Genomic DNA, 23,276 nt, shown 5'->3' on the forward strand with positions numbered 1-23,276 from the left:
TCTATTTAATGAGTTGATATGATGAAATTGATATTTTTCATTTTATTTACTGGCGAGACATTTGGATGGTGTTACAGTTTGTTGAGATGCTCCTTTACCTGAAGTTCAAGCACGTTGAGTTCATCATGATGGAAGAGTTTTGAATGGCAAGACTAAAGATTGATCATTTTCTAGAGCAGAGTTTCCCATGAGCTCCCATTGACATTTTCCCTTCTTGCGTGTCTGTATGCATGTTTATTTGGAACTACATGCTTAATTTATGTTGTACCTAATCAACCGAAATGTGTGGAATTTAACATATTAAATGAGGATTAGTGTATCTTCTCCTTTTTGACTGGTTTGCGCTTTGCAAATCGAGTAAGTCGAGCTTCACCTGTTGCAAGACATCGGCACTCTTTTGGTGCGCTGCGCATATATTGTGCCGTTTTAACCTCCGCAAATTGGAGGAGTGTGCGGAAAAAAACCAGATAATGTTATTCTAGGCGGTGACTTGAGAGGAGGAGCGGCAGTGTGAAAGAGAGCACGCTTCATTATGACTACATGTGGCTGGAGCAGACGGCTGGGGAGAGAGAGAGCGGAGCGCCGCCACATACAGCGTGTCTGGATCAGATGAGCGGGGGTCACCCAGGATTCCCTTGAAACTGCTCTCCGCGGGGAAACAAATAGGATTAGATGACGAAGATTTCATTCCAGCCTCGTTTACTGGGGTAAAATCAAGGCTATCGCTTCCTCTGCTGCTGCTGCTGCTCCATCTGCTTTTACAGAAGCGCACACTCTGTCATCGAATTTTATTTATTTATTTTTTTGCTTTTTCGTTTCTCGTCTTTTGTCAAGATGCCGAAATGGGGGGAGAAAAGTGAACTAGATTCTGCCAGGAACAGACCGAAAGAACAAGATGCGAAATAGGAACCAGTAAGACCCATGGCTGGATTCATTTTGTAGCGATTTTCATTTCCCAGTTTTATTATTGTTTGCTTAAACTCCAAGGAGGGGAAAAAAATAAATAAATGCATTCCGTTCTATTTTGTTATATTGGATTTATTTAGATTACCATCTGGTCGGTCGACGCAAGAACACAGAGCTGAGCTCAACAGGCTGCGTGGTAAAAGTTTTACGTGCCATTTCTGTCAAACCGTCTTTGTTTCACAGTTGGCTTTCAGAAAGCTGATGCCAGGCTATGCATTGAACCCAAAGGCCAATTCACAGTCTGCCTTTTGGATACACGCCCCGATTTTCGCTGTTATTATCCAACACAAAAACGTGCCGTGAAGGTGAACTTTACGCAGCGTGATTTTCCCCAATCGTCACCTGCTTGATATTTTCCCGAAAATATCAGGGACTGTAGCCGACGGTGTGTCAAAACTCCGGAGAGCGAGGCTCTATGAAGATCTCGACACGGTTGTTGCTTTCCCCTCGCAGAAATGCCAGTGCGCGCCGTGACCACCAGGTTCATGTACAAGGGGCTTTGCACTATCCCAGATGTCCTCGCTTACCGGACCCCAGTTCACCTGCCCGAGGACGAGGTGGAAGGTGAGCTTTGGCGCATTTTGCTTAACTAATTGTGGAAGTGTTTGGTGGTTACAACCTGTTGTTGTGAGATTTGAGAGGTGGGGTGCCTGAATTCATGCAGCTTTTCAGCACTCCGGAGAGCTCCTCTGGCTGTGCGCGTCTTCCTTGTAACCAAAAAGAAATCTCATTGTGCACAGAGTGTGGAGGATTAAAGACAGAAGAAACAGAAGGTGGATTTAAAGGATTGTGCACATTCTCAAGGCAGGACTAAGAAATTACATGCCTTGAGGTCAGAATCAGTTTTTCCAAGTAGTTTAGATGCACAATTAGCTTTTTAACTATCATGAAACTGGATAAATCAATAGAAGAACATTTATTCGTCTTACGAGAATTGATTTGTCTGGGGGCAACATCTTAATTGCATCCAGCATGGTTGTAAGTGATTTGGGTTTAATCCAAGTGACAAAACTGGGGGTCCAGAAAGAGGTCTGGTTAGTTATGGCTTTGAATAATATTAATCTTCTCCTCCAGGCTAAAAGCAGTGTTACACACCTTTGAGGGAGGGGATTGTGGGGGACTTTTGAATTGCAACTCTGAATTTTTTGATTTTGAGTAAATAAACTTAAAAAAAAAAAAGACCAGCAATGTCACACGTTTCTTAAACTATCCAATAAAGTAGAAGCTGCAATTGTAACCCGGGTGCATCTCTGTTAGAAATGGTGGTTTTGTTTTGCCAAGTGGCTCTCAGAAGGAGAAAGCATAGCTGGCAGAGAATAGGAACAGAGCCAGGCAGACTGCAATAAAGAGATTTACACGATAAGATTAGATATCACATAGTCTTTTTTTCCCCCAATCCTTCCCTTCCTCATCTTCTTCTTCTTTTGTCTATAGGTTGCCCACATATAACAGCATGCCCTTGCTTTGAACCCGTTTTGACATTGAAAATCCACAATCTGCGGTGAGGACATCAATTTAATTAAATGATTGAATTTATGGACAAGCAGGATTTTAGAACAACTGTGACATGCCTTTTGTAAGGACAAAGCTTTTTTTGATAATTTAGAGTCATTAAATATGCAAAACAATCAGGCAGCCCAATTAAACCTTAATTTATTTACCCAGAAAATATTCACTGAGCACGTAATGCACAGGTAGATTAACTTTGCTTCGCAAACAGCAATTTTCTGCTAATTACAGGGACCCTCACTCAGTTTAGTTGAGTGAAACTAGCAGGTTTCAGTTTTTTCTCCTCTGTCTAACAGGTCTCGGACTCGTCTGTGGGCATGAATCTGCAAGCTCCCACCTGCCCTTTAATGCCTCTCCTGCACCACCTTGGCACACACTGCAGCAGGAGTGTCTAAATGAATGTTGTCAGCGCTGCAGTCCTGTGTTTTCCTAAGAAAAATTCCAACTTTCTACGAAAAAGATCTAAGATAATCAGCATATAAGTACCGGTTTATCCACAAAATCTGTAATTAATGCAACATAGAAGCTCACTGATTGCTCATCTCATGTAATTACGCTCCTCTAATCATATTTAGAGTAACTGCTCTACCCGTGGAAGGTTTTGGTAGATATTCCCAGTCAGATTTAGCATACTGAGTTTCACCCCGTTAGCTCTACATCCCCAAACCTGATTGCAGCTCACAGTTACAGTAGATAGCAAATAAAAACTCTCATTAATTTAACTCTTTCAATCATGCTGTGATGGTATTTTTTACATGTTAAAATCATCATTACAGTTTGGGTGCTTGTAAAATCATTTATTATCCCAGTCCGTCAAAATGATTCTGACACATATGCTTTAACTGCACCTCTTCCGTCATATAAATGTATATATGTATATATATATATATATATATATATATATATATATATATATATATATATATATATATATATATATATATTTTTTACTCTATATGAATAATTTATACACAGACAGTGATATGTGATTAAATCAGCGGGAATTTCTCTCGGTGACATTGTGGCAGGGACACGTGGAAAATAAAGCACACTGACAAATAACACAAGGACAGAGGGACCTTGCATCCTGTGCAAAGAGAAATGTTGCACAATGGTCAGCGTATAAAACTAAGTGCCTCAGATAAACAACTTCAAGAGATTCATTTTGGAAGAATGGAAATTATTATTGCGACAGTGAGCCAGCAGTAAGTCACACTCTTTATGCCGAGATGTGTGAAAACATTATTTTCAAACAGCAGATCCCACAAATTAAAGCTGTCAGGATGAAGCAGAAGGACATCTGAAATAAATTAGAAAAATATGTATGGACCAGGTCTGTTGCATTTGAACAAATAAACATTAAGCTAAATTAGTACAGAAAGGAAGAGAGTAAATTTAAGTCAAATTCAAAGTACAAATTCCACTTAATGAATTTATGGAAATTAACATCATTTGACATGGTTCTTTAATATTATTATTTATCTCGCTGCTAGCCCTGCCACCTTGCAGCAAAAACCTCCTGGCTTGCAAGAACTTTGCATGCTCTCCTCGTGTATGTGTGGATCCAGGAACTTTGGCTGGATAGTTAAAGTTAGCAGAACAAATATCTCTGGATTTTGTTGATAAAGTTATTGTCCCTTTACATTCTGTGTTCTTATTTGTTTTCTGTTCCTTTGTTTATTTCCCCATACATACACTTCTTCTAATCAAATTCAAATGGTTAATTTCTTTCTGTTTTTCTTTCACATTATTTCCTCTTCTGCTTTGTTCCCTAGCAGCTCATTGTGGCAATTCCTCTGTTTGGTTCGTGATTGTTTAATCGGTCAGGACACCTGTTGACTTGAAATTTTCCGCCCAGAATCCTTCTTGGGGGTTTTCTATCGAGCTTTTAATTAAAGGTGTTTGGTTTCCCTCTAGGCTGCCTCCTGCGAGTCCTGAATTTGGCACATGTGTTACTCCACCTTATGACAGCAGTGCAGGCTGGTTCACAGCTTGAAAATACCACAGCTGTCACTTTATGTGCAACTGAATAAATGTTTACTAAATAAAGAAGAGTCATCAGTGTCTCCCTTTTGACACGTGGCATTTTTACTATGCTAGAAAATAATCTTTATAATTATAAAACATTCAACTATGAGGATTTTTATGACAAGAATTACAGGGCAGCACTTGGTGTAAAGGAGCAGGCAATCCGAATATGGAGGCTGTTAGGCTTTCCTTCTCTTTCTTTACATTTCCTTGCTGAATACAGCAAATAAAAGCTATCTACAGGTCTTTGTCATAGTTTTGGCTGGACATTTAACCTGTTTTCTTATCCTACTGACTCAGTTTTCAAGCAGAATAGAATAGGTTTTCAATTAGAACAAGGTTAATTCTTGCCTATTTCCAAATTTGGTCAATTTTTCAACAGTTTATGAGTTGATATGAGGCAGGGTTGACAAATTTCTACATCCTTCTCCTTTTTCAATATTCTGTCAGCTTTGTGGACTCTCCAGTATCAGTGGGAGTTAAACTTTCCCTCTGCATGATGCTGCCACCTCCATTTTTGACAGATGTTAGAGTGACAAACTTCACTTTGAACCCTTCAAACACTCTCCTTGTTATTATGTCCAAATAACTCAACATTTGTCTCATTACTTCCAGAAGCTACTCTGCTTCTCCATGTGGGCAGCTGTAAACATTAGTCGACCGTGAAGGTGGAAAATGTTTTTTACTTGGTCAGTACGCTTTCAGGGGACTTAAAACATTCCTCGTTGTGGACAGTGATGCTGGTGTTCTTCCAGCATCTTCTGGGGTTTACGACGCAGTCAATAAATTGTTGAAATGTCCATTTATTTCAGAAACTTGATCCCTAAGTAAAACACACCTTAACAGTGATCAATTTTTACAAGAGACTTTTAATCTGATAAAAATCTGCCTCATCAGAACACATAATTTATTGAATATGACTGTGTACATTATTATGAAGCACCTTAACCAATTTCCTTTCACTGAGGGAGCCAGTATGGATGGGATGATTACAGTCTGGTATCCAAAGCAGTTCTGGTTTCAGAACTGGTTTTGGAAGGGACGAAAGAGGCTAAATTTAAAGCCCTGACATCAATTCAATAGGAAATTAATGAACAATGCTTAAAAGCTGGTTCTGTGCCAGGAAAGCAGCAATTCAAGTGAATGCTAATCTTTGTGCTCAAATATTCAGCCACAATGATGCTTGTTGGTATATCTACAGTGAGAATAGGACAATTTTGAATAAACTTGTCACAGTATATACATTTATTTGAGTGTAAACGTATAACTTTGAGTGGATTGAATAAAATCCCAACTTAATCAAACTTTCAAAGAAAATGTAGATTGTTTGTAGTTTAATCATCCCAAAACAACTCAATAACCAACCAAATTAATCTGTCATTAATGTCTACAATCAATGTATGTATAATTTGACAAGAATAATTAACTTTTTTCTTAAATGATCACTTTCAGAATCAATATTACATTCACAAATCTGGAGCATTTTCTAATAGAAATAATCTATTTTACCTACTTTTCTAAATATTCTGGGTGGCAACAAAAAAGTCGAATGGCATAAAAATAATTGGAAGAAATTACTTATTAAAAAAGAGGGCCACAGCACAGAATTATTTATTGTATGTTTTAAGGCCTAATTTGAATTGTTGAAATTAATAAAACATGGGCGACTATTCTATTTAAACCATATCCACAAAGATGATCTCATTATTTCTGGCATCTCAAGACCTTTGCTCTATTCAAGCTGGCATTTTACATGAATACCAATCATAAGTGTAATAAATTGACTATCACCTTGAGTGCTGCTTCCACATTTTCCGGCAGAACCGTAACAAACACGTCAGTGACAGCAGTGAGGATCAGACTAATGTAATGACCTGATGGGAGAGGATATTGTCTTCACTTGGAGAGATTTAAGGAGGCAGATGAAGTGCTTACAGCGCCTAATGGGTCTGCTCTTTCCAGGGGATACTGTCTGAGCAGATGGTTACCTGAGTGGGTCGGGCCAGCGGCGAGACTTCAGGCCCTTTTCTCTCACCTTCTGCACTTTATGCCCCTATCAGGAACCCCGATATGTTTTTGTTTTAATTGTTAAGACACAGGACTCTATAAACTTGATTATATTTGTATCGCATGAAAAAAAATATGTTGAAAAGTTTGACAGTGAACCCCTCACACGTACGAATTGAGTCACAAGTTGTGTTTAAAGCACCAAGAACAACATCAATGCAATACACAATGGTTACTGAGGAATGAAGTAGTGATAGCAACATCTCCAGCTCAAACATGAACACATGAAGTGAAGAATCATGCAGCGATTTTCCCAGCGATAAAGAGGAAGTCATAGAAATATTGAGAAATGAGATACGAGCTGCCAGACTTAATAGACCTTACACAGCAAATCCAGCAGGCCCAAATTAACTCCGTCAGATTTTATTTCAACACTTTTAAAGTGTCTATATGGGTCCACACCAGAAAGTGTTAATTTAACTCTTTTTGGAGAGTTTGTACCTTAACTCTAATTAAGTGTCAAATATCAAATCTGCTGGAGTTAATCATTTAACACTTACTAACACTAATTCAGTGTTAGATCTTAATATCAACTCTCACCGAGTATTTTTTAAACTTCGTAATAGCTATTTGCAATTAATATTAAATAGGGATTTTATTGTTTTGAACTTTTAAGAATTCTTTGGAAAATAAACATTTAATAAAGAGGCAATGATTTTCTCAAATGCACTTATTTCAAAACGTGCACCATAATTACAAAACATATTACAACGCGGAATAATGTGCATGTTTCACATGTCGCTTTCATTCACATATTGCTTATCAAAAGGTCTGACATATCAGCTGTGCAATACAAGATGCAGTATGCTTAATACAGTTTTCTTCAATACAATATGCATGAAATTGTTCAAAGTACAAGGTGGAGAAAGTATAGCAAGCAATATGATAGAGTAAATATTCTTTTAGCAGGTAGATTGCCGGATATTACAGTATATAACAGACCAGATCCATCACTCTTTACCCACTTTATGTTTCTGTTGATAAGAGACTGGGCCTCTCTGCACTCCCAGAGCTGTCCACTCACTAACACAGATTGTTTTCGGGTTGTTGGGCTCTTCGTGAACTTTGGCCCCAGACATCTCCCTGCTCCTCTACTGCACTGGACAGTCTTCAGTCTCCGAGTACCATAAGCCAGTGTTGGTCTCTGGATCACAACAAACAAAAAACATAACAATGAAAAATGGGACGAAGGAATACATTTTTACTACAACTCTAAGAACAAGCCTCAATTACAGAAATGTGGAGTTTCAGAGATATTAACACTTGCATAATCATTTTTGGAGCTTGAATTTTCGAAGAATCCCTGGAGGGTTCGGGAGAAGGAGGTTGATTCTGGCGACTGGCGATTCATCCGCAACCAGGCCGGTACTAATATATAGAAAAAGGCAATAAAAGAATTAAAACATGCTGCAAAATGTATATAAGAAGACACAACAGCAGGAATAATGCTTTCAACATAAAAAAAGCCTTTTACAGTTTTTCAAAGGAAAATAAATGATCAGAAAGGTTGATAAATCTGACCAATATTCATGTAAACGTTCAACATCATGAAAACATATACTCCAGATTATTACGGATCTGTTCGTTAGCCAAGAATTGGACTGAACGTTCACCGGCTCGATTCTTTTCCCCAACACTTAAACTCCGCGAACATTCGGCATGCTAAGCTAAACATGCTAACACCGAGCCGTGTGGCGAACGTGATGTCTATCTTACAGCTTGATCTCAACTCAAAATAATAGTTATAAAACCTCTCAGAAAAAAAAAAAAAAACGTACCAAGCGCAGTGAATAACTCAGACATGTGGAAAGTAAATTGTCCTGAAATGACTTGGCGTCTGTCGCTTCGCTTGGCTGTTAACCTGTGATTCTGGGGGCGGAGTCAGTGAATGAACTCCTTCAGTGTTTTAGCCGCTGTAGGAGTTCAGAGTTAAAAAACTGAGTCCATTTTAACCCTTTCATGCATAGTGGTCACTACAGTGGACAGCTATCTAAAAGCCATTTTCTTGTGCTTCCTGTGGATTTTTATGTTATAAATGCACACAGACCACTGAAATGGACACTAATGCATCATAAAATATACCATCAACTACTGGCCATCAGCTGCAAATGCAAGTAATTATTTTTGTTAAATACAATATGGCCGACAGACAAAAAAGCATGAGAACCGACCCGGTCCCTCCTTCTACTGTAGACGACTCTTGCAAGTAAAAGAAATATTGTGACATCAGATAACCCCTAAGGAACAATAATACTGATGTATTTTTCAAATAACTTTGTATTTGGACAAAATTACAATTGATCACATAAAAAAAATATATTTTTTACAAAAAAATGTTCCTACCTTTTTTTATGCCTTAAGAAATTATTATTTTTTAAATGGAAAAAAATTTCTGACACAAAGGATCATAATTCATGCATGAAAGGGTTAACATCTCTAGATTTGATACGGAAACACTTTGTTTTAACACCGGATTCTAACTACTAATAATATACGCCCCAGTGTTACATAAACAGAATGTGACTCTATTAGAGTAAAATTAACTCTGCTTTTGCATAAAGTCTACTGTACTAACACCAAAACATTCAACACTTTTGAATTTGCTGTGCACCAAGGGATTTAAAAGTGCTCTTCAGAGCCAGGAATTCACTTCAGTATCACGTAATAAATAATGTAATCTAAAAACACTTTTTTTTAGATTACAATAAGCCAGCTTTCAACTACTGTGGTAGTTTATTGTGCCTGAGGAACTGGGTGCAAGAAGGCTTGTAAAATCAAGTTCTGTTGTAACTCAAATGAAATAAGAATCTCTAAAAGGTCACAAAAACAAGGATCGCGGATCTGAGATTATAACAAGAGGATCTGACAAGGAATGAATGAAAATTGGCTGCCTGTATAGTGTGGTAGTAATTACTTAATGTAAATCGAACAAGATCAATAAACCACAGACTGGAGCTATAAGGAAAACAGGATGTTAGAGAGAACAGAAGATAAAATAATAAATTTGATAGCTGAGAAGCATGCTTGACCAAACACAAGTGTGGATAAGAAATCAAGAACGAAAGTAACAAAAAAAATCTCAGCTACAAGTAATTAGACCACAGCAGACAAGAAAACTATCACAATAAAAAAGTCAAACATACAAAAAGTCAAAAGTAAAAAATACAAAAAATGCCCTCCAAGGATCATGACAGACATTGCAGCTTTATTTCTGATGAGCACTGTTATTCTGATGCTCTGATCTACTGTGTCACCCAAATAGTCAACTTTATATTACACTAAACATTAGTGAATGGCAACAGTGGAAAGTCCTATTTTGTTACACAGAATTAGTTTTTCATTTCACTTGTTAGGATTTAACTATAGGACATTATTGCAACTGTTTGTTATTTTAAAAATATTGTAAGTCCATCCAGAATTAGTTTTCTTACAAAGCAGGTCAACACTGATTTAGAATTTGTCGTTCTTTGGGATCAAACACTTCCATTTACTGGGCGGGAGAAGCGTGAAAACTGATTGGGATTTATGTCTAACATTTTCCAGATGCTTAGGATTGTTTTAACTCTAAGTTATGTTATTTGACCTATAAAGTGTTTTGGATGAGCACTCTTTCTATATGAAGAGACCTTTAATTAAACGTTTTAAAACATTCAGGCTTTTTATGGGAACTAAATGATGTATCGTGCCACATTTATTTGGGATCTTTCCTCTTGATGGAGTGTGGACTCTGCTTAAAGTGGACATCGTTCTTTGCCAAGTGTCTCCCCGTTTAATGAGGGCTATATTAAAAGCTGGATCTAAAGCCATTATAAATGACCATTTGGGGAAACTAAATATAGCCGTAATATTTCAGTTAATGTGTGGTGATAACAGAGAAATAAACCCTCACATTTCTATGTTACATTACTGTATAATTATATATTTTTAATGTTTTAACGATCAAGCTACAAAACATGTTTCACAAATCCCGCCATGATTAACTCTTCAAGAATATTCTGCAATTTATTCAATTTCGACACAGTCCCACAGAAATTTGTCACGGCAATTTGACGAAAAAGAGCAAGCCAAAATTATGACATGACAGTAAAGATAAAGAATCCCATTGGATTCCACGCACTAAAATCAATAACCTGCATTGAACAGGCAGACATGTTAACTACCGCACGTGTTGACACAGATAAGCCTGTCGTTTTATGGCTGAGCGGTTGTGACTTCCCGGCATTTACTGCCCAGGAGGTGTCTGCGAGCTTGTAGCGCTCCTTGGTGCATTGATGACAGAGGATGTGAGCAATATTTATAGTTCGCAGCCAGAAGGAGAATCCCCCAGACGTACAGCATTGTAGTGGAGTGCAGTCTTCCACTTTGTATGCAAAGCTGTCCTCTTTTGTGCTGACAAATGCTGCTTCTTTGCAGTAAAATTGGAAGCAGATGGATGTACTGCATTTGTGTATTAATGTATGTTGATGGAAATTTGAACCTTTGGTGGGATTTTCTGTCCAGCTCTCATTTGGTTTTAGGAGGCAGTCTTGATTTATTTCATTGAACACACAACAACAAGCTTTTAAAACTGTGATGTATAAAAATTGAACGCTGTGGCATTTTATTTTGATGTAAAATTTCTGTTGTATTATCAGATGCATTTGTCCCAACTCTCCATTTATTTTCCTTTTCTTAGTCAGGTTCTCATTTATGAGACAGAACTTAACTCATAAAAACATATCTGGCTGCTGGACAAGCAAATAAAATCTGTTTGATCTTTCTGCACTGAACAACAGCTGCAGTTCAGGCAACCCATAAATACCAACTTATGACCATATGAGAGGCACATAAAAGAGGTCATATATTGACCCAACATCAAACAGGCTTTTTATCAGTACCCTTTCAGCAGGACAGAATATTTTTTTACTCTGTTTTCTCATTGTTGACAATGAAAATTGTCAGTGCAGAATAAACTAAATATCTTTTAAAAAGCAAATTTGACCAAAAGAGCAACAGCTTCACAAAAGTGTAAATAATTACTTAGCTAAGGGAACATGTGAAATGTGTGACTTGTAATCATAATTTGAGACTAATGAGAGCACCAGGTGGCGAATTCAAATACCTTTTGACAGCAGGAGTTTTTTTAGCTGCAGGCTTTCCATAGCACAACCACTTGCTGTCAAGTAACTCTGCATGAGTTGGTTATTGTTGGAGGGAATTACAGTCAGTTTGTGGAAAAAAAAAAGCAGAAGTTATCAAATTAAATATTTCTACTGCCATTATTTGTTTAGGCCATTGAAAGATAATTTGTCACACCTTTACATAAAGATGGAGACAAATTGGTTGCTTTCCCACCTTTAATTTGAGTGTATTTATTTATTGATGATGAGGGGAATCCCGTGTTAAGGATTATTTATTTTTAACAAAATAACAGATGCAACACTTATTGTTACTCCTAACAACAGCTCTAACATCCAAAAGGTTCTTTTTACTTTCTGCTTCCCTGGGATATAAATATGACATGACAAAGATTTTCTCACTCACTGTTAAGTACAGAAGAGGAGTTGTGATGCTGTGGGCCGGTTTCTCATCCAAAGAACCTGGCAACAGGTTTAGAGTGCATGGCATCACAGATCATTTGAAACACCAGGAAATGTTGACGAAACGTTAGGTGAAGCCTGGGAAACAGCTGCAGGTCAGGCCAAAATACCGAGCCAGATCAACTCAGAAATTTTTACCAGAAACAAATTAGCCTTCCTCTCAGTGCCTTCCCCTAAATCCCTAAAGGTAACGTGTGGGAAGAGCTCATAAGAGTTCAGGACTCTGAATGATCTGGATAAATTATGCAATGAGAAATGGTTAAAGATACATCTCACTGTCTCAACAGCTTCATGAAATATTCTAAAAATCTATCTTCCATCCTGTTAGCACAAATGGGGAAAATATTGTTGGCCTGCATTACAGAAATTGTGCTACCTTTGGATTTGTTCGGGTTTTTTGTTGGGTTTTTTTTTTTTGCCATTGAATTGATTTACTGAAATTTAAGGATGGATCACACAATTGAAAAAAACAACAACAGATTTATTTAAAGTCCTTTCTAGATAGATAGATAGCATTTATTGTCATTGAACGGGATTCAACAAAATTTCTATTGCAACTCCCGTGCAACTTCTAGATCTTCACCCGGATACAAACAAATTTTACTTGAAAATGATCTTGATATTTTTGATTAGCAACTTTGTGGGGGGGAAAAGCCTTCAGCAATGTGATTAAAAAAAGCTCTTTATTAATGTATTGGACAATTTGGCAAAGTCCGAAGAGACTCCACCTCCCTCCTCAAAAAAGAAATTTGATTTGTTATCTACTACTTGAGCTGTTTCAACTAATACATGTGTTTTATTTAATACATTTTCTTGTTATTCTGTTGATTTAGGTCTTGAAAGAATTACCTCTCACCTAAACATAAAAGGAGTCTTTGCAATGCTTTAACATTTTTGTAACATTCGCAGAGTGGTGTTTATATGGATATAGAGTTATTGCATCTAGACACATTTTTGCAGCATTAGTTGAGTTGTTTCTGCTGTCGCTGATATTTATTTATGACTCATGTTTTCATCTCAGTTCTAATCAGAAAATATTGTCAGGACAAGCCTCTGACTCATCTACAAGTGAATATATTTATTATATAACTTTTAGAGGGGAAAACAAGCTTCTTCTTAAGTGACTTAAATCACCTCTGGATGTGAAAGGATGCCTTTTTGATTTAGGAAAAAATGTTTTAATTTACATCCCTTTCATCTCTTTAAAGAATGTCTTTCTTCTTCCTAAGACTGACTCAAATGTTCCTGTTTGATCTTCACTGAGCGCAATTAACTGAGGGAAATTATTCTTTTTTTTTTCTAATCTGCTGTTCAGTTTTGAAAAATGAACAGATAATGTCATTGCTAATCTAGTTCAGAGTCACGTAAAGTTGACACAAATTTGACATAAAGCATTTTGAAAAGTTTTTGCTGGGTATTTGTACAGAGAGTAACTTTTAATGCTTAGGTGCTGCCTGTTGTTCTCTTCAGTTTGGGTTCCTGTGGAGCAGAGACTTCATCTACCTCATGCTGAATCGAGTCTATTACGATATCGCTCAGTGTCATGATCGTTAGTGAAGGTGAGGAGGGTTTTATGTAGCAAACTGGACAGTCCCAGTGGGGTGTCCCCGATGCTTGGTGGATGCCTTCTCTCAAGGATAATGTTTGCTGTTTGTTTAGAAGTCACCAACTGTCACAGGGATTTCCACAGTTTGCACTGCAGAGAAAAGCAGACATTCAAATCACAAAAGCCAACAATATTTATAATATAGAGTAGTTTATTTCTGTTCATTTCCATCACTATGTAATACAGCTGACAGAAAACTGAAAATTTAGTTTCTCAGAAGATTTGAGTATTTCTTTGGACAAATAAAAGGGATGGATGATACAGAAAAACATATTCAATGGCCTGCACAATCATGGGAAAACTGCTGACTTGGCAGCTATCCAGCAGACCATCACTGACATCCCGAGGTCGAGTTAGAAAAGGTCATTGTTTAAAAGCTGCGTGCTATCTAAGCACATTAACATAAAGTCAAGTGGAAGGATGACGTGGGCTGGAAAAGCTCCACAAGCAGCAGGGATATCCTCAACCTTCAGAGCCTTGCTAACCAAAATCAAGGTGAGCACTGCTAGTGGAGCCAGAACCACCAGAAGAACCACCAGACACAGATATACTCATGACAAGGATAGACTGTACAACCAATTGCAAAATCCTTCCTAATGCAGAAAGAATATGATGTCACCATGTTATATGTCACAGGACAGTGGAGTAGACTTTTGACTTGAGAGTTGTCCTGTAAGAAACATCATTTTTAAAAAGGCCAGCTGATTACAGACAATAGTATCTGAGCACATTGATGGAAAGTTAAGAGGAAGGAAAAGTTTGGTTTCAAAGGGTGCACAAGCAATGGCAAAACAACCGGGATCAGTTCTATAGCTGATCCCAGTGATACTTCTTTTTCCTGATAGCCTTTTTCTGAACATTTTAATTGTAGGAAATAATTAGGTGTAAGCCTTTAATTACCCAATGAATGAACTTTTTTTGTTGTTCTTTTTGGGATTGTTTGATGTTAGAAACTAAAAAACTATCTTCATCTTGACTTAATTAGACAGGAACAAGCTAAAATTGTAAGCAAACATCAATATTACAACAATATACAGTCCAACTTGGTCCCAATTCTAGTCCAATCCAGCCAGGCTGATCATGTAATAATCGAAAGGGAAGCACAGCTATCTGGACTGAATCCCTGGCAATTCCTAATCCTGACCAAGCATGTAGTGACAGTGGAGAGGAACTACTCTCTGTTGGCAGGAAGAATCCTCCAGCAGCAACAGACTCACTGTGAGCAGCCATCTGCTGCAAGCAGCTGGTGTTTGAGAGAATAGAAAGGAGTCAAAGAATACAGACATACTGCTCCAATAGCTGCGTTGGTGTTTTTGTTTAAGAGAGAAGATAAGATGGCTGCTTTTTAGGTATGGAGGCACCAATTCTCAATGCAGCTCGATTCCCAATCACAGGACATTTATATACCTTCCCCTTCTCTTTTTTGACTTCTGGCCCTTATTCCTGTCAACTACAACACAATCATTAGAGTTTCAAGTGGAGTCTCCTCTTCTTCATCTGGCTTGAAAATCTGGGATTTCCCCAATAATCTATAAGCTGGGGCTTCAGTCACTTTTCTGCCTCGGGCTGGAAGGACTTATACTCTGCCAGTCTGCAGCAGTTGGCATCTTGGCATCAACTTTTAATGTGAGCCAGTTTGTGATTGATGTTTTCAGCTTCAACATCGTGCAGCATTAATCCGGACTGTGGGACGGTGAGAAAGGTCAGTGTGATCTGTTGGTCTTCATGTTCAGTTTAAGTTCAAATGAAAGGTCAGCAGACCTTTAAACCCAGATTTATTTTTTCTAGTGTTTGAAACAAAGTGATTGAAATATACTCGAGGGATATTGAACAGATATAAAGTATAAATTGTCCTTGTTTCTCTGATCTTTCTCGAGTTACAGATCCAGTCAAATAAAAATAACTTAAAGTGTTTTCAAGATAAACACAGACAAGATAAAACAATCCAGGAAACAATCAGCAATAGGACATTTTAGAAAGGCTAGTGCTATGTTATATGTTAGTTGGAGAGATTAAAGCGCTTCCAGAATATTCTTAAATAAAGGTAATCATTTGAAACCAATTTTTAATATCTCTGAATGTTTTAATTGCCACTAAAAGTAAAGAAGCTCAACTATGACATCACAGTTATAGAAACTTTGTCATTCGAGTGAATCCTTTTTTAAACATCATCCAGTTTTCTGAACACAGGAGAAATTGGTTACTTTTTACCACAGAGGGGAAAAATGTGACCTTCCCTTTCCGAAATTCACTAATTGGCTTTATTTAGTTAGGAGGTCAGTTTCAGACATAAAATTAAGGGCCCTCAGTTTATACCAATCGTTACGCCCTGCCAACCCTCTGCGCTGATATGTCGCAGTTTAAAACATACAGTAGGTTCTACAGTTTATTAAACTGGTAGAGTAAACCAAGTTCCTCTGACACAACCCCACCACTAACCGTTTTTGAACTTTTACATAAAGAAACAGATGTTTTTGTTATTTTTCTAACATATAAAACCCATAGAATTACATTGTGAGTGTTAGCAAAACATTATCAAGGCTTCAACATTTTTGCTCTCATTTCATTTTTTATCGTACTGGTTTAGTGCACTGCTGTTTTTAAGTACTTCAAATACAGTAGAACAACTAACGGTATGTTTTTTTTCTTATTCTCCTAACTATTATTGAACCTTTTTTCTAGAATTTCTGTACAGTAGGGTTTTTTCCCCCCATTTAGACCTTGGGTACAGTTTTAGAGCAAATGCTGATGCAGTTTTTTGTAATTCAATGAATCCATACAGAAGAAGTGAGCTGGCCTTGACTTTAGATCACTGAGCTGCTGAAAGCTTGTAGCACTACAAGGTTATGCAGATTGTCAGATGAAGGACACAATCAAAGCTGAGTGTGTTGAATGCATTCAGCTGACAGATAAAACCTCCCTTTTTAATATCTGGCATTTTTTATTCTTTTTATTCTATTGCTATTTACAGCTCTCTTTGTGCTTTACTTGCATCAGGCTTTTCTGCTTAAGGAGTTATAATGATGCATTAAAAATGTAATGTTTCATACTCTTAAAATATGTTGAAAGGATTAAGTTGCTTTTTGCTGTGATTTTGAATTTCAGTTTGCTTTGGTAGTATTTGTGTTCAAATAAAACACCAGAAATGTATTTAAACATTTATATTTTGTAATCATTTAATTTATCTTAATGCAACAGAAACATTTGCATCTAAAGCTTAGCAGTTATTTAATATTTTCTTGAAACACATAAACACATATATATTTTCCTTATAAAAGCTACTATCTGTTTGTCCTTCTGAAAACGCTTCTTCACAAGTAAATCCATCAATAGTGTGGCTGCTGCCCAGCTGGCTGGCTAAATTCATTATTTGACGCTGGCACCAGAGGTCGCGACACTGACTCTCAGATGGTGCTTTGGGAAGATAAGGAAACTCAAGCAGAGATCTTGGCTGTAATTTAGACAAATATGTTACGCCTGATATGTCAAGGTAGTGTAAAGAGCGTGTCGCTTGACCAGAAGCACCTCAATTTACTCACTTTTTGTGAGAAAATTATTTTTTTCCAGCGTATAAATTTAAACTAGTACAGTACACCTCAATCTGTCTGCTAAGTTCCAGTGATTTATGTACACACAAGATAAATTGTTCCTGTTTCTTTGCTTGCATGCAAATTATGTTAGCAAAGTTACATATGCGCATGCAAATGAGCTCTATTTATTGTAAAAGCACTCAACTTGAGCACGGTTCAGTGAATGTCTATTTTGGAGCCAATACTCAGGAAAGGAAAAAGTCCAAACATTTAGGTAATTGTCATCTTGAAACTTGATGGCAGAGAGTGACTAAGCCCACATTACTCATGCATTAGACTGGGGTAGATTTGATGCATGAATTAAATTTTATTGTCTGTTCTTCCTATCAGATTTCCTTAGCTGTTTCAGCCCATTGCCCATTTATTGACTTTCTTAATATAAATACATGGAAAAACTACAGTTTCCTTGACTTCCAGTACAATCAAATATAAAGAACCACCTTTAGGAATAGTAACTTGAAATAGTCCTTTTATATGTAATTTTCTAAATTTCTCACATTGCTGCAGAGTAGTCTTGGATCATTGTTCTTTACAACATTGCTTTTGTTCATTCAGAACACAGATTCAATCAGGTAGAGGCTTGGAGTTTGACTAGACCACTGTACCACCTTTTTTCTCTTTTCTTTTCCAGAAAAGATTGTTGCAGATTAATTGTTCTGGCCTCAGATTTGACTTTTGAACACTACAGAGTTTATTACTCCAGATTCTGCCAAAGACACCTAAATCTTCACCCTTCCACTGCTGTGCTAGATGAAGTATTGATTTGGTTTGTTATCACCAAGCATGTTTCTCAGATTGATATCTGTTTTAAATAAGTTCACTTTTCAAATTGGGTAAATATTACCCCTTCCAGATTCATGGGCAGCAACAGCTGCTTCACTGATGTTTTCTTTCCTTCTTGACATTGTGCCGACACATTCTCCTGGTTATATATGCACACTTTCTGGCGAACAGGTAATCAATACATTTGATCAGCAGTGTCTGCCTTCTCTTTTCTTTTGGAACAAGAATGGGTGTATGTTGGCTTTTTTAATCATGAGTGAGATCATTTATTTTTTTGGAATCCAATTTCTGTTTTTTCTTCTTTTTTGATGACTATTTGAATCGGCCTGTTTGTTTGAGATCCTGCATCAATAAGAACCAGGAAGGTCGATGCCTTTGATGTACAGCTCTGCTCTTTTTCACCACTTCAAACAGAATACTTTGATGCAGAGAAAGAGAAAATAAACGTAAATTTTCCTGGCTTATTTAGAAGGTTTATAGCTAATTAGAAACAAATAAACCTTCTCAATGCTTCCTGTTACAACCAGTATTAGTTTGGTCATGGTGACAAGTGGCGCAGAAGGTGCAGCTTATAAATGTGGACAAAATAATCTTTAATACCTGTATTTAGCAAGACATCTGCCACGAACAAACAGCTTATAAATTGTTCTTTTTGCTGGAATACTAAAAGACTAGTTTTATATGAAGATAGCAACAAAAAAGCTCCAAAATAAAAAAATAAACCTGTAGCAAGTGACAAAAACACATTTTGATCAGCACTTCATGCTGTTTTATCCCTACATGTTTCTTGAGCATAAAATTGGGATGATATGTATTACTATAACAATTCTGTTTTGTGGACAGTAGCACTTAGAGGACAGGAGTCAAAAATAATACTGCTAAAACCCAAGCACATTTTCTTGCCTCAGTTTAAGTGCAGTTTGCCCTGCTGTAGAGCTAGCTGCTAAAGGAACTTAGAAAAGCAACAGAGTTATTAAACTTGTATGAGCTTTTATCACTAAAATGAGGCAAATATGCTTTTAACTACACAGCATGTTGGTTCAGTGAGGGAGATTGTGACCAAAATGAACTGCCTGAAAATCTCTGCAAAGGCTGCATAATTTGCTGTAAACTTCTAATTTAAACAGTTTGTACCTGTATATAGTATTACTCATCATGTGTGACTGAAACAGCTTTAAAAGACTGAAAAAAACCTGCCAATATGAACTAATAACACCTTGTGAATGTGCTTGTTCCACAGAGATTCGGGAGGCTTTCAAGGTATTTGACAGAGATGGGAACGGCTTTATCTCAAAGCAGGAGTTGGGAATGGCCATGCGCTCGCTGGGCTACATGCCGAATGAGGTGGAGCTGGAGGTTATCATCCAAAGACTTGACATGGATGGTCCGTCTCTTACTCTTTTTCTGCTGCATACCGTCTGATACATGAACTCTGCTGTGACAAGTTTCTGTCTGTTTCATCAGGTGACGGCCAGGTTGGCTTTGAGGAATTTGTCACGTTGCTTGGTCCTAAGCTCTCTGCTGCTGGAATGCCTGATAAGTTCCACGGCGCAGACTTTGACTCCGTGTTTTGGAAGGTAGACTCAGTCATCACCAGTAATTTAAAGAATAATGATTCAATCAATTAGAGTAGGCTGCTGTTCTCACGTTGCAAAATTTGAATTATTACAGCAAATTCTGTCAGTCATTCTGATACTGGAATTTGCTTATTGTAATTTTAACTTCAAAAATTCCCTTTTAATCATGTAGCACATTTGATCCAGAAACAAAATTTCATCAGTTGTCTCCGGAAGATGTGAAAAAATTTAATTTGAAAGAATCTGAGACAGAGCTAAGACAGAACTGAGTTCCTTTGTCTTTTGAACAGTGTCTCAAGCTTGTCTTTTCTGATCAAAGCTGGAGATCAGGGATGGGAGAGTGGAGGGGAAATTTCTCCTCCTAATTATTTTCTGTGTTCCCAGTGCGACATGCAAAAACTGACAGTAGATGAGCTGAAAAGACTCCTGTACGACACTTTCCGTGACCATCTCACCATGAAAGACATTGAGAACATCATCATGACTGAGGAAAACCACCTGAACAGTCCAGAGTCTCACGTAGACATTGACAGTATGTTTAATCAATTTCCTCTTTTTTTTATCTTCTTTGACATGTTCAAGCTGTGTTAAGACTGAATGATGCACTAATGCTGTTTTTCTTTTCCTAAATCTCTTCACAGCAAGCCCAACGCAGCAGGAAAAACATACATGTGTGCGTAAAAGCCTGATTTGTGCCTTCGCGATTGCATTCATCATCAGCGTCATGCTCATTGCAGCAAATCAAATGCTCCGCAGAGGAATGAAGTAAATTAATGTTGCCAGCAGGACAAAAAGGGATCCTATGTTGGGGAAAAAGAAAACCATTAACCAAAAAATGCTCTCATTTTCTGTTTTACATCATAGTTGAAATGATGCTTTCACAGCCTTTCTCTACAGCATTAAGGATCAAATGATGTCACACAGTGGTTGTAAAAGACCGCTCCTCACAGCTTACCAAGATGAAAACGAGAAATGAACTACAAGGGCTGATTAGTGTTACCAACATGTTTGGAAAAGAAATTAGAGCAGAAATCAGAATGTAACTTTAATACTCTAGAGCTCAAGAGCACAACATGTGCTGAAGAGTAGCTGTGGTGCATAAAATCCTTCAGTTCTGTAGTGAAGCATCTGTCCATCTGGAATGCACCAAATAACCAAGTACCAATGATAGTAATAAAGCAATAATAATGTGAACCACATATTGTTTCATTTTAGGTTACAGTAAACCCAGATTCCACTGCACATTTATTGGCACCACTGGTTTTATATTTTTGTCTTACAAATCTAGGTATCTAGATAGATTTAATTTCCATCACTCTAAATATGACTTCATAGACAGGTATAAAGTTACCAAAATACACGTAATCCTTAGTACTGGAAAAATGGGAAAACATGCCATTTAAGTTAGAAAGATGTGTTTTTTAGGTTAGATAATGCCTTTTTAGTCTGCAATACCAAATCACAAGGTTATAGGATATTTATGATATTTGTGTAATCTCTCCAGACCTTCTGGATGTTGTGGTTTCTTCATGTGCTCTATTTAATTCAGGTTAGCTGACAGGTTTTCTAGGCTTTACAGTAAATCTGGACACTGAGATTATGGTTGGTTTAATGTCTGGTGAACCACTTTCACATCTATTTAGGGATAATTTTTCACTACTATCTTCCTGAAATTCAGATTTTTATTTAAAACAATTCAGTATTTCAAACAGGTTGCCATGCCATGAACCTTATTTGTCAGAATTCCAGTTGTTTAAAGCATTTTGGTTGCTAAGTTTTTTTTTTCTAACAACTATTTTCTTACTTATAAAACACATCTGCTTGAATGACATGTCTTCTTCTACTTTCTATTTTGACAAATGAGTTTGTTATTTATACTCCAAAGAATATAAGGTTATCGGATATTCTGATCAATTGAATAAGTATAAATTAGTAAATGATTTCATCAGATTTATTTGTGGGAGCTGTCAGAGGTGTGGCAATTGGTGCAGCAAGTACCTGTAAATTTGAGATATTATTCCCACCAGGGAATAAATAAAATAAAAAGCTACATTTTTATAAGATTTTCAGTGTTAGATTATGATATTGCAAACAAATATATATATATATATAGTTCACACCTCTTGAACTGGGATACCAGTAGGTTTTGAGGGTACTGCTAAAACTTCACATCCCAGAAAAGTGTTGATCTCTTATCCATCGCACAAATCAAGAGATTTTATGCTCACAACCTGCCTTCAATTCATTCAAATCCCAGTTTGCACATTTCAAATCTGTGCATTTATACCACACTTTCAAAATGAGCATCAGCAAAGACAATTTAGCCACAGAGTGACCCATTTAGAATAAATAGAACCGTGTTTAGAACATGTATTACCTGTAATATTTATAGCAAATGAATATGATGTATTCTATGCGGCACACTTGCATGTCAAGAAATAAATGTGTGTTGTACGTGGGTGGTATAGATCTTTGAGGTATATGTTCAAATACTTATGCAATTTGTTAAGTGATAATTGCAAAAAAAATTGACATTTTCTTGTAAATGTCATTTTTGTCAATGTGCAAACAATATCAAAATACTAAATTCTTTGCAGTATGCTGTGAACAATAATTTAACATATCATGGGGGGAAAAGTTGTTTTCTGGCTTTTACATAGAGTACTTAGACAACATATTATTTAATTATATGACATCATTATATTTTCTTATACTTGAATGAAGTAGACATTAAATCAATGTTATTTTGTTATCGATATATGCATAAAGTTTTATAAAAACATACAAAAAAATGCACAAAAAAATGATGTGTCTGGGCATTCAGATACAAGTTCTGTATATTGAGGCCATGCACTTACATTAACTTTTAAGATTTGTTAACTTTTAAGGTTTTCTTCAGATTTTACTAAATGATTCTTATTTCTTAAGTCAGTTCAGTTTCTCAAAGCTCTACCACGAAGTGAACAGCATGGGTAGGTGAGAATCACGCTGGCAATAAGATATATATTTTATCCAATGTAGCAGTTTGGTGTAAACAAAAAAAAAAGATTTATATGACATTGCTTTACCTCTTCATGTGAACATATCATGTAAAAATGAGTGTTGTGTGGACATAAAATATAGCCACTGTGCCAAATACTGTATTGTCCAGTGATGCACTGTATTAACAAATATTGTCCTGTTTTATCTGTTGGTGTACTAATGAGCAGATTACTTTGTTAACAGGTTGTTCTATTTGTTGTAATTGTAACTGGATTTTGTCATTCTAGAAACAAACCATGTTCCACTGAAGCAATTCCACTCCAAAAAACTCCTACAAAGATATTGAGTCTACTTGGTCAAAAATGATTCAGACTTTGAAAGGATTTCTGAACAGCTAACTAACGTAATTCTTTTAGGTCAAAGCATTGTGCCATCCAACTGTGATACATTAACTATGATTTTACAAAGTAAAGAAATATCTGCTGTTTTATTTTCTTTTGCCTCTGTAAAGATCACTGCATCAATTTTTACACTATTGTAAGTGTTGTCAAGATGCATGTAGTCCAATAAAAACAAGTGCAATAATAAA

The 23,276-nt window shown here is 36.8% G+C and overlaps 1 protein-coding gene across 1 annotated transcript; it reads left to right on the forward strand.

Moving 5' to 3' along the window:
* Positions 1 to 511: 511 nt before the first annotated feature.
* On the forward strand, positions 512 to 23,263 carry LOC102219345 (calcium-binding protein 7). The gene is made up of 5 exons (XM_005810073.2): positions 512 to 1,530; positions 19,369 to 19,512; positions 19,593 to 19,705; positions 20,090 to 20,237; positions 20,347 to 23,263. The coding sequence occupies exons 1-5, from the start codon at positions 1,422 to 1,424 to the stop codon at positions 20,472 to 20,474; spliced, it is 642 nt and encodes a 213-aa protein (XP_005810130.1). The 5' UTR covers positions 512 to 1,421; the 3' UTR covers positions 20,475 to 23,263.
* Positions 23,264 to 23,276: the final 13 nt, after the last annotated feature.

The sequence above is a fragment of the Xiphophorus maculatus genome, chromosome 8 (assembly GCF_002775205.1).
Source record: "Xiphophorus maculatus strain JP 163 A chromosome 8, X_maculatus-5.0-male, whole genome shotgun sequence".
Taxonomy (NCBI): Eukaryota; Metazoa; Chordata; class Actinopteri; order Cyprinodontiformes; family Poeciliidae; genus Xiphophorus; species Xiphophorus maculatus.

What these genes read in the sequence shown, in the direction of transcription:
- LOC102219345 (XM_005810073.2), top strand. Translation starts at nt 1,422, where the DNA reads ATGCCAGTGCGCGCCGTGACCACCAGGTTCATGTACAAGGGGCTTTGC. An exon ending in CCAAAGACTTGACATGGATG is followed by an intron (nt 19,513 to 19,592) that starts GTCCGTCTCTTA and finishes CTGTTTCATCAG; the next exon opens with GTGACGGCCAGGTTGGCTTT. An exon ending in GTCTCACGTAGACATTGACA is followed by an intron (nt 20,238 to 20,346) that starts GTATGTTTAATC and finishes ATCTCTTCACAG; the next exon opens with CAAGCCCAACGCAGCAGGAA.